Source organism: Macrosteles quadrilineatus, unplaced genomic scaffold, assembly GCF_028750875.1.
Source record: "Macrosteles quadrilineatus isolate MER2022 unplaced genomic scaffold, UCM_ALF_1.0 Scaffold_7__1_contigs__length_78375512, whole genome shotgun sequence".
In the NCBI taxonomy this organism is placed as follows: domain Eukaryota; kingdom Metazoa; phylum Arthropoda; class Insecta; order Hemiptera; family Cicadellidae; genus Macrosteles; species Macrosteles quadrilineatus.
The window spans coordinates 41,705,313-41,717,975 of record NW_026542600.1 but is presented as its reverse complement, the minus strand read 5'-3'; the positions used below and the strand labels follow the sequence as shown (position 1 = coordinate 41,717,975).

Sequence of the window (12,663 nt, the reverse complement as noted above, 5' to 3'; positions counted from 1 at the left end):
TAAGCAGGCGCTTCACCAGTATAACAAGATCGGGCGCATGCAGAGTTTAATTCCGCAACACTGAATAGAACAAATTTTACCCATTTTACTTGTTTTTATAACACAATATTGTATGTAAATTTTGATAACATGATCAGGAACCTAATTTCATTGTTAATAACATTATTTCAAATAGGCTAAGGTATCACTGTCGGTGTTCTGAGAGAGGGCGCTTGTGGAGTTAGGTTTTCTAGTAATACAATTAAATACATGCAAACAAAATATATTTGATATTAATTATAAATAAAATAATACATTTAAACATGTTTATATTTTCGTATGTATATAATATACACACAGTTTGACAAATTTTACATGTATATTTAATAAACAACATAATAATATGATATAAACAAATATAAATAATAAAACATCAATTGTGAAGTTCGGTTATGTGTACTAAACAATTGAATTAATTAATACTATATACAGGGTGGGGCAATGAAAATGCCCCAATTTATAAACAGTACAAACTCAATAATATTCACCCTATGGATATAAATAGCACACCAAAACACAGCTTATCTTTTGCCATTTTAACTTAACAAAGTCATTTTTCCATTTCTTGAGAACAAAATCCTACAAGTGACTTCATTGTCCTACTTGACATTCCTTTTTAGCCACTTGAAACTCCATCAAATACTCCTCCAGCACTTCTTCAGGAATCACTATAGTTTTTGGACTATCCTTAGATTCGGTTCAAACAAATCTGTGGGGTGACTTTGAAAAACCTAAAACGTCAAGTAGCTTATTAGAACAACCCCCCCCCCCCCCCCCCCTCCCAAAAAAATTAGCCAACGTAAAGCTTTCAACAACAAAAGCTTCCTGGCAATTCTCTTCGGACTTTGAGTTACTGGGCCTCATATTATTTTAACATTTGCAAAAAATTTTGCGGCACCCACCGAATATTTTTTTTTGTTTAAGCGATTATCCTAAATAATTTTACCCAGTTCAACATTGTTTTCCAATCTGGAACAGTGCCATGTTGACCAAGGATGGAATACGGTCCAAACAATCTCGTGAGTTTTTGCACAAGAACCACTATTTTATAAATAGGTTTCCACATCAAAATCTCAGTGTTAATAGCCTCAGGCATAATATTTACTAAAATGGCATAGTTTAATTGATGTTTTAAGCACAGCTGATCATTCATTGTTGCAACAATTAACATGTGACAGGTAAAACAAATTGTAGCGTTCTCATCGCCTCACCCTGTATTAACCCTTAGGAGTCCACTTCCGATTTTTCAGAAGTTGGTTTTTTTTTTTGCTAAAAATACAAACTTCCGATATACCAGCAGTTTAAATCAACAGTTACCTATCTAAAAAAAATTAAAAATCCAAAAAGGAAAAAAATTAACAACAGCATGCCAGAAATGTTAACAAGGGCTGCTATTCAAAAGTTATCATTTTTTCTATTTCTTCCTACGCAGCCAGTCATATGGTCGGTCTCTAAAGGGTTTTAACAAAAAATATATGTAATATAAATTAAAGTACAGTACACAAATGAGTAGGCTACATAAAATTTAAATGAGTAATACCCTGATCAAAATCTCGTTTTGGTTGTATTTCTTCTATTCTTTCTTCCCTTTTGACACTATCAAGCAATACTCACATTTTCTCCTTTTCTAATACATCCATAGTGGCATCAGTCAAATATAAAAAGGCATCACCAAATAGTTATATAGTCTACTTCACTAACAGACACAACTAAAACCATCACCACTAACACAGAAGAGTGCATGAGGAAATGAACTCCGTGCTAAGGATTTACGCGATAGGGCCTCTGCAATGAAAACCTCCACAAACTGACACCGGGTCACTGAATTGCAACCAACAACAAAATGAGGAGGAATTTGGGGGTAAAAATAGCTTAGGGTCATTCCCGGGATGAAGTGCATGAAGTATGGAGCCGGACAAGACACCTATTTTGCATAATTATTTTAACAAAAACTACAAGTGCGCGTGGAAAACTCCACAACCGCCCGCTCAAGGATTAATAGGTAGGCTAATTATTCAGGTCTTTCCAAAGTATATTACATTTTTGGTTTTTGTTGCCATGAAGTTCTTGTAGTTTTTTTATGTCTGATGCGCATTTCACCACATGTTGTAGCATCACTTCAGAGTTTACTATCCTACACTTACATTCTAATATATATACACGATAGTCACTGTACCGGTTCACATCGTAGCGTTTGCACTCTCGGTGCGGTGGGCGTGTGTTGCGAGCGCAGGAAGTTTGCTTGTGCCGGGAACGTTGTTAGACTGACAGAGACAGTGTCTGGGGGCTGGACGGGTTGGGGTGTGGATTTCCCAGAATTGTTGTATCTGCGACATTGTCTAATATCTGCGGGGTTGCCAAATCAGTTAGTTTCTATTTCGTACATGGTCTTAAAAATTGTGGAATTATTGAAGTCCTTTTTTATGTTAAGTAGGCTATCAGGTCCAGATTCGGTAACATGGATTTGGTAGCTTTCCTGTATTTTGGCTGTGGTTTTGACTGGGTACTGTTCAGGATGGTAAGGGAATCGGGGGATGTGGCGAAATGCGCATCAGACATAAAAAAAACTAGAAGAACTTCATGGCAACAAAAACCAAAAAGGTAATTGATTAAAACTGTTCTTGAAACTGGGCTATATCACAAACCAATGTATATGTTCTACACAGAGAAGACAAGACTACCGAAGTTGAAGCAACCATTCAGAGAAAGGGGTGTCAGCCGTGACGTCAACATTTCTGTAGATTAGTTGTCATAAGTTCTTGCCATTGCACCGCTTCTATAATGGCCACAAGTTTAAGTCCAGCCATCCATCATTCCACCTTTCCATCATCCAATTTCCTAATGTTTTCTCTCTATTCACCTTAAAATATTAGGCCTATTTGGCCTAGTGTGAAAAACAGGTGAAAAAACAGTGAAAAACAAATAGTTAGGCCTTGCACCTTTATTAAAAACTGTTGATTATTAACTTACTTAATTGATTTTATCAATATGCAATCACCTTGTCTTATTTTTATATAATCATTTTCAGAAAGCCGATATCCACAATTAATTGTGCCGTTGTTGAAAGAATTGCTGGCAATTGAAGGTTGTAATACCCGGGTAAGTTATATCATAAATTTTCCATATAATTGTAGGTATCTATCTATATATTAATAGGCAAGCATGTTTCTTTGAAACCTTTTTTCTCAGGTCGTGTGCATCGCAGGGAAAATCTACGCATACTGTTGGAAAGATATTTACCTGTAGATGTGCAGAATGCCTCTAAAAATTAAAATAGGCTAACAAATAAGCACAAAAAATTAATTTGAAAACTTCAAAAAATTAACATGGACCATATGGGTTGCTATGATGGTGACGAAATAACAACAAAAAGTAAACAGAAAATCAAAACAAATGGAAGAAATTCCAATCGCATGTTTTATTTACAGTGTGGGGAGAAAATAGAGAAGTCAGTACATTAATTATTTTTGGTCGAGTTTCGACCACAGGACAACCACTAGTTATTAATTATGGAGTGGTATAGCCATATGTAAAAAACAACATAGCCTCAAAAGCAATTACTCCTATACCCACATCTGAACTTAGCCAAGAATTAACAGCAGAGATAGCAGCCATAGAACTTAAAAAGACAAAACAAAGCCTTTTAATAATAGGTCTCTATAGATCACCAAACCACAACCCGTATGAATTTTTTGAAATTACCGACAGCTTTTTACAACGTTTTTCAAGTAAAAGGAAACACATAATCATCCTAGGAGATGTAAACTTCAAACTCCAAAACGAAAATGATAGTGAAGTAGTACAACTTAAAAATCTTCTAAAATCACACAAAATAAATTTGATAAAAACCGCCTATACAAGAATAACCCCAACTTCACAAAACCGCTTAGATATCTGTGCAGCAAACATAGAACCAAACTTTATGTTAGCTAAAACTCATCAAAACACCATCTCCGATCATGAAATAATATCATGCTTAATCAGGGTTGGTACGGTCAGGGAAAACCTGGAAAAGTCAGGGAATTTGGTTGGTCTGGAAAAGTCAGGGAATTCTGGAATTTCTCCTGAAAAACTAACTTTTTACAGATAGCCTATGCTACATTTTGCTCTAAACATGTTTTTATCTGGGTGATGACTTATGGTAAAAAGAACGACATAAGCACTGATGCACATTTTTATATCGATAGTTAGTTATCGGTACGGGGGAGGAATTGATATGTATAGGGTGTCCAAAAATTCCTGGGTTGGTTAAATATTTTTGAAATAAGTTATTTAAAATAGAGCTTTAAAACTTTGCACAAAGTTACTGGACGTAAAAATCTGTTTTATTTCATGTTGAGTGATCCGCTACTTCCTCAGGGGTACGGCCCGCTAGGAGTCAGAAGAAAATCTTAAATGTAAGCATAGGTTGATATTCACATAAAATTAAAGGTCTTTGTTAGTAAAATACAATGCTACAAACACAAACTCAAACGGACACCTGAGTCAAAAATGACATCTGTCCAAAGATTCATTTAATTTGCAATGCTATTATATGCTACCTCCTCAGGGGCCGCTAGAAGTCGGAAGAAAATCAAACGTAAGCATAGGTCAATTCACATCAAATTAAAGGTCTTTAGGCTATATGTAGAATACAATGCTGCAAATAGTGATGTAAAATTCTCGGGAATTTAAAATCAAGGAAACATTCCCACTATTCCCAGGGAATATTGCCGGCAATATTCCCAAAATTCATTAATTCCCAGGAATCAAATCAAATCAAATCAAAATGCCTTTATTCTTGAGCGCTTCTCAATACAATTTATGATTAACTAGCAAGGTAGGTTTATACTCTGTTTAAGAGGTAAAAGCCGTGATTATATGGTTAAATCAACCTCAAAAACTTAAATATATTTTAGTTCAAAATTGTAATTGAAATAAATAACTGCTAATTTATCATTTTATAAGCTAAATTAATTGCTGAAATTAATAGGTCATTGTGGTAGTTGTATGATTAAACAAAACTCAAACACTCTTATGTTCAAAAAATATTATAATTGATTTAATACTCAAATCAGAAAAATAACCTAGTAAATACCCAGTAGATAAAATAAAAAAAATTAATAAAACTGTTAATTTAACATATCAAATTAAGACTACGTATTAAAAACCAAAAGGTTTTAAGGGCCCTTCAACCCTTAAAAACTGCATCACCGCATTGAGAGAAAAAATTTGCTTTTGGATCGATCCATCTCACACTATTGATGCTGCACACTAATATGAGAGGCAGTTTCCTTGTCCCTATCGAGCTACTTGATGCCATAGGTTTTGTTTGTGATTGTGCTCAGCAGATGCATTTAGAAAGTCAAGCGTAAGGCTTATTCTCAAGAGTAAGTTTCTTTGGGGAGGTATAGAGGATGAGGATAAAATTATCAGGCGGAATACGGAATATATAATTATACAGAAAGCGAAGATATCATATAAGTGTTAGAGGGAAAAAATTCCCTCTTACCTAGTAAGAACCATATTTCCCCATTTCAGCTTATTCCAATTAAATTACTCTTAAGAACTAAACTGTGGTTATGATCAATTTTTATCATACTTTTTTTATATTCGAACACTCCTATTTTTAGTTGCAGATCAAATATAGCTTAATGTTTAGGCCTACTCATCTGGCAAACTTTTGTTTGCTTAACCTCTTTGTTAGAAAAAAATCTTTTGGTTTTCAATGTTATAAAATTCAAATAATTAAGTAATTATTAGCTTTAATTCCCCTTTTGTTTGTTAAAACTTTAATGTACTAGGCCTAGTTCTAGTTTGGCAATGTTGAAAGTTGTGGGCCTAACTCCTTTACAATGCTAAATTTTAAAGCTGAAACAGGGGATTTTTTAAATTAAAAAAATGTAATTCAATTAAAAATATAATTTAAAAATCTATGTATTTAATATATATATTGTTATGATTATGTTTGACCAAAGGATGTTTGTTTAAACATGAGTTCTAAAAAATATATTTTGTTTATAAATACCTCAAGTTTTTTATAATAGTTCTAAGAATTAAAATCCATTGAGTTTCAAAAATTCTAATTTGTGTATACAGGAAATTGATGCATGGAATGACAACTCTTAGATTAAAATGTATGAATATACTTAGGTGACATAGTTTTAATGTTCTTTAACTTTCAATAAGTTAATGTTAAAAACGTTCAAATTTATACAATTTTCATAAATTCCAAAAATTTTGGAATCTTTCCGGTTTTGAGCCAAAGAAATATTCCTGGCAATATTTCCATTTTATAAGTTCCCTCCCACTGCAATAAGGCCCACATCACTAGCTGCAAATTTGAGCTCAAAATAACATCTGGGTAAAAAATGGCAACACTTTAAAGATTCAAAATGGCAGATTCTAGAAATCTTTGAATGGCTGTCATTTTTTAATCGGTCATCCGTTTGAGGTCGGGTTTGCGGTTCTGTACTCTAAAGACCTTTTATATGGTATGCATATCAACCTATGCTTACGTTAGGGATTTTCTTCTGACTTCTAGCGGGTCGTCCGCCTGAGGAAGTAGCGGATCACTGAATATGTGATAAAATAGATTTTTATGTCCAGTAAATCTGTGAAACTTTTGTAGCTTTATTTGAAATATTTCTAAAAATATTCAACCGACCCGGGACTTTTTGGACACCTGGTATAGTTTGAAACAATTTTTGAATTAGGGAGTGATGAAATAAGTTAAATATTAAAAATTTTTCTAATATTTCTTGGTTTTGATTGGTCGATATCGACTTAAAACGGTATACCTGGAAAAAGTATAATATCAGTCTGGAAAACCTGGAAAAGTAAGGGAATTTTATTTTCTAAATTTAGTACCAACCCTGTTAATCAACAACTTCTCACCCCTCAAAACTGGGGCTCTGAAAAGAATGCTCAGGCCTATAACCACACAAAATCTTGACTTACTCAAACAAAAGCTAGGAGAGGAAACCTGGGAAGACGTATTTAACACCGACTCTGTTGAAAACAAATATAACGCTTTTATCCAGACGATCAGAATGAACATGGATGAAATAATGCCTAAAACTTTGAGGAGTATTAAAACAAAATGCCCAAACCGATTCTGGGATGAAAAACTAAAAAAACTTAAAGATAGCCTAAACATAGCTCAAAATAAAAATAACTTAACCGGACTAGACAAAGATAAAAACACATACACCAAATTAAAGAAAATTTACGATAGTGAAATAAAAAAGAAAAAATCAAATCACACTACAAATCGAATAAAAAACTCTGGCAACCAAATGAACGAAATATGGAATGTAATAAATAGAGAAACGACAAGCAAACCTGATGAAAATCATAGAACACTCTCTTTACAAATAGATAATACTCTCTCAGACGATCCAGTTTTGATTAGCAACACCCTCAATAACTACTTTATCTCTCAGGGAAAAAATACTTTAGAAAACCAAAACGAACCTACTCTCAATCAACCGGCAACAAACAAAAACACAGGAAACTATGAGTTATCAACCTTCAAACCAGTAACAATGGATGAACTAAAACAAATATTTTTTCAACTACCACAAAAACATCCTCTGGATTTGATGAAATCTCAAATAAAATCATCAAACATTGTCAACAAAAAATTGCTTTTCCTCTACTCCACATCATCAACTCTTCAATAGACCAAGCAATAGTACCGAACAGAATGAAATTGGCTACAGTCTACCCTAAACACAAGAAAGGCGACAACACTTGTATGGAAAACTACAGACCCATATCAGTATTACCAACACTATCCAAATACCTTGAGAAGATTATCTACTTTCGAATTATGGAACATTTAAATAAACTAGAAATACTCTCACAACAACAACACGGCTTCAGGAAGAATAAGTCCATCGACACCGCCCTCAACAAACTTTGCGAATCACCTCCTTCTGGGAAACCAAACAACATGTCTCTGCAATTTTTTTAGATTTGCAAAAAGCTTTTGACAGTTTGGACCACAATATTCTAATAAATAAGCTAGAGCAATTAAATATTACAGGGAAAGCCCTAAACTGGATCAAAAACTATTTTGCAGACCGAAACCAACAAGTTGAAGTAATTCACTATAAAAACAACATCGAAACAAAAATTAAATCATCTACAAAACTCACCGAACGAGGAATCCCACAGGGCTCAGTCCTGGGACCTTTGTATTTTATCATCTATATCAACAACTTCCCAGACTATATGTCAACAGATAAAACTTGCTTTATGTTTGCGGATGATACGACTATTCTCTACCCAGTATCTACAATACCTAATAGTGAAACAGAAGAAACCTTACAACTAGCTTCAGAAGTATGTTCCTCACTGAACCTCAAGATAAATAAAACTAAAACAGTCAATATAAACTTCTTAACAAAAAAACAGACTAACCCTCAGACTACAAGCTCAACATCAATCACAACTGTATCAGAAACAAAATTCTAAGGAGTCATTTTGGATGAAAACTAATCCTGGCAAAAGCATATTGAACACCTAGAAAATAAGCTGTTAGCAACATTCGCAATAAGAAGAATATGCTCTATAACAGACAAAAAAACTGCAAAAATCACATATTTTGCATTATTTAAAAGCCATTTAAGATTCGGCATCATAGCATGGGGTTCTGCTGCAGACCATCTCATACAAAAACTGCTTACAATACAAAAGAGGGCCATAAGAACAATAGAACAGCTTCAATATGACGAACTTTGCAAACCATTCTTCATATCCAATGAAATCCTTACCCTACCATCCCTCTACATTCTGGAAACCATCAAATTTTTAAAACTCAACCCCCCAAAAGTCAGAAATGATTGCCACAAACTTAATTTAAGAAACTTGAAACTTAACTATAATGTTCAGCAACACAGACTTACCAAAACTAGTAAAAATCCTCAAATAATAGGGTCAAAGTTATTTAATATGTTACCAGAGAATTTAAAACTAATCCACAATGATAAAACTTTCTTGAAAAAACTAAAACAATATTTGCTAAACAAACCATACTACGACCTAAATGAATTTTACGTAAATCACAGCATAATGTAGCAAAATGAAATAAGGCAAAAATAATAAAAATAAACCTCTGTGGCAAACCTGCAGACCAAACGAATTTCAATTTGCCTGATTGAATTTTCACTAAAATATTCTCTTAAATTGTCAGATTTATTTTTCTATATAAACTAGGAGTACGCTCCGAAGTCGCGTATGAGAATGAACGAAGACAATTCCATGTAGGCTACCATATATAATCTGTCTTTAGTCTTTAGTGCCCCTTTAACCCTGCCTCTGCGGCCCGCCGCAAGTTTGTGCGGCGACAGTGGCAGTGATGACCAGCGTTGCCAACACAACTTGCTCATTTTACCCGCAAAATCCGGTGGTAATCCCCGGAATTAGCCGGAATCAAGTCTTGATTACCCACAAAATCCCCTGAATTCAAATTTTTAAGATTTCGGCAAACTTTTTGGTAAAAACCTCGTTGTAACCACGTTGTTACGGTGCATTGAGAGAATTATTAATATTTATACCATTCTTTCTTATATTCAGCAAACCGTTCATCATTCATTTCAAGTTTTTTTTAAGGCTACCTTTTTTAACTGAAGTCAAATTAAATGTAATGAATATCTATTTATGTAGGTAACTATTTATGCAAATATTTTTATCTTTCTGAAAGAGAGGTACCGGAACTCCGTTCCACTGCATTCCCCCCAAATCGAGCACTGAATAACAGTAAGACTATATCCCCTATATCAACCATAAAAGTAAAAAAAAAAACATAAAATTTACAAGATTTTAAACCTTATGTGATGGCCCCTGGCCCTATCATAAATTGAATTAATAATGTTAACTATAAAAGCTAGAACAAGTAATGCAAGAGTACCCTAGGTCTATCGCGAATGGCAATTTGAGTACTGTGGTTAATTCAGAATTCTTATGAATAATATTCAATAGTTTGATGCCATAAAATGGTGTTAGTAACCCTTATGGGAAAGTGGACTGGTCCCAGATCTGGGATGACATATCTGGACATATTCCAGATCTGGCACCCATATCTAACCAGATATGGAATTAGTTCAGATCTGGCATCACAGATCTGATCGTATCTGGCATCCAGATCTGACCAGATATGGAATATGAAATTGGTAAAATTTGTGTTTTAAGAGACAAACTAACATTTTATGTTATCCACACTTTATTCTCATAAAATCCAAGCCTAAAAAAGATAGTAACCACTGACAGAGAAAATGAAAAAACTTTAACTAAAATAACCCTTGAGTAAAAAATAGTTTTAATTTGTTTAGTTTGTAGAGTGTTGTTTATTGTAGGCCTTTCACAATCAATGTTGTTTTTGTGTCATATGGTTGCCAACCATTTGTTTTAGCATAAGTAAAGGGCCATTAAAAAAAAGTATTAAAGTACTTAAGTTAGCCTACGATAACATTGTGTGTAGGCCTAACTTATCTATGGCTTACTTTTTTTTATTATTAATTAACTGGTGAACCCCTCTTGACATTTTCTTTAAAATATTCCAATTTTTCACTTCATTGATAGATAGGCCTATGAGATCAATAAATGATTAAATCTGTAGGAACTGTTGTAGTCAGTCGAATTTCGTTTGGTAAAAGTTCTACCGAGCAAGACAATTTTTGGGAAATGTTATCTTACAATTACGAGACCTAGATTCTCGTATTCGTAATGGCTTTCGTTACAATACGTGATTAGAAGTGGCCGTGGTGTAGTGGCTAAGTGATCGGAGTTCAATGCTAGAGTCCCTGGTTCAAATCCCGATCGGGCATGTTCAAAACTTTTACTAACAATTTTTGAACTTTTTAATTTTTATTGAATTTTTAATGCATAGTTCATTAGGTTTTAGTGTTAAAACATCTTATATTCTTTTTTATTTTATAAAAATCTTTTTTTTTTAAGTAATCTGGAACTCCTTCTTAAGGAAAGATGCAAAACAATGTTACTATTTAAAATGCATAACAATGTTATTATTAAGGTATTTTAACCTGTAGGACCATGTTACCAGAAGAATAGAAGCCTGTATATAGAAACAAATAAAGTACTGTAGGCCTACCTATGGAAATTGAATTTAAGGTAAAAATAACAAGATAAATATTTCAATTTGTTTTATTTGCAAGCATTTTTTATATTGTTATTTCATTGTGTTTCAATCACTATTTCAATTGTGCAAAGACAGTCTGGAGGTAGCATAAATTAATGAGCCGGTTCGTTATAACCTAAACTTTACCTTCCTAATCGAACCTAACTTCAAAACACTTAATACTGTCACAAATTCACATAAAACCCAACCTACCTTCCCCACATGCCTAACTAAGAGCTGATTATTTAGTTTCAAAACAAATTGATTTAATTCCGCATTGAGTCAAGTATAAACAGCTGTTTGCTTTGCTCACACAGTCCTCAGCCCACATTCGAACCCGTCCAGACCACGCCATATTACCATCCGAACCGCGAAATGAACCTTAGATTCGTAATTTTAGCCTTCGTTTTACATCCACTTAGGAATCTTTCCGACAAAAACGGATTGCATTTTTGGAATCAGCGTGAAAAATACTGTAAGGAAACATCTAAAAATTACATCATTTCTCAATGTAGACATACTAAATAATTGCCAAATATTTTATCGGATGAGTAAGTTAAATACATTTAGTCTTAACAATGCATATCAATATTTATCCGATTCAATTTTTCGATTAAAAAGAATTCTTTTTTTCCAATGTATGTCGCTAAACATCAAATTGATTTATGGTTGGTACGGTTTTTGTTCATACCTATTTAAGAAATTAGGCTAAACTACTGTCTAGGACTAACTTACAATTGACCAAAAATAAATAATAAGTTAGGCCTATTAAAAAGAAAGGGTACAGTTTCATATCTTTGGCACAAACAACCGAATGAGTAATATTAATTATTCGATTGTTTAATTCGATATATCGATCGATATTACTCATTCGGTTGTTTGTGCCAACAGATATGGAAGTGTACCCAAAAGAAAAAAAACAAATAGGCCTAGGCCTACCTCATAGCAAAACAACCAAGGATAAAACAATAAAATGCTTCTTTAATGTTTGGTTACCTCGGTAGGTGTACCTATGGCTCTGGGAAGTGGGATTTTTTAAACGTTATTTTTTATTTATATCATATGGCAAATGTATGATGAACTTAAATTCAATAGGCCTAGGCCTACGATATTAAGTTAAGTTAAAATCAAACCGATAAGTAGTTATTCATCTGATAAAATAATTAAGTTATTGTTGGTTCTCTGCGGAACTGTAACTTACCCAGTAGGTAACATAGGTAAGAAAAATAGCCTAAATTTTTATAAACTCATGAAAAAGATCAAAGTTAACTTACCGTAGCCTAACTTATGTATTTAAAAATTTTTCTCTTTAACAAATCATACACAAAAGATTCATGTTGATTTTTTAGAAATGTTACCTTTGTTATTAGGCCTATTATAAACTAAAAAGTAGGCTACACAGTGTAAAGAGTCTCCTTAAAAAAAGATCTTAGGCATAAATTGTTCAATATTGAAATAGGCCTTGGCCTACATGATAAATAGGTACGGTAAGTTGTATCGCC

General features: G+C 33.4%; 1 protein-coding gene across 2 annotated transcripts in view; it reads left to right on the top strand.

The window, feature by feature from the left end:
* Positions 1–12,663, top strand: part of LOC128999176 (uncharacterized) — a 152,604-nt gene that overhangs the window by 20,324 nt on the left and 119,617 nt on the right. For both annotated transcript variants that reach the window (XM_054425576.1, XM_054425575.1), the window contains exon 3: positions 3,068–3,138. In XM_054425576.1, the coding sequence (XP_054281551.1) occupies positions 3,068–3,138 (71 nt within the window). The remainder of the gene's footprint in view (positions 1–3,067; positions 3,139–12,663) is intronic.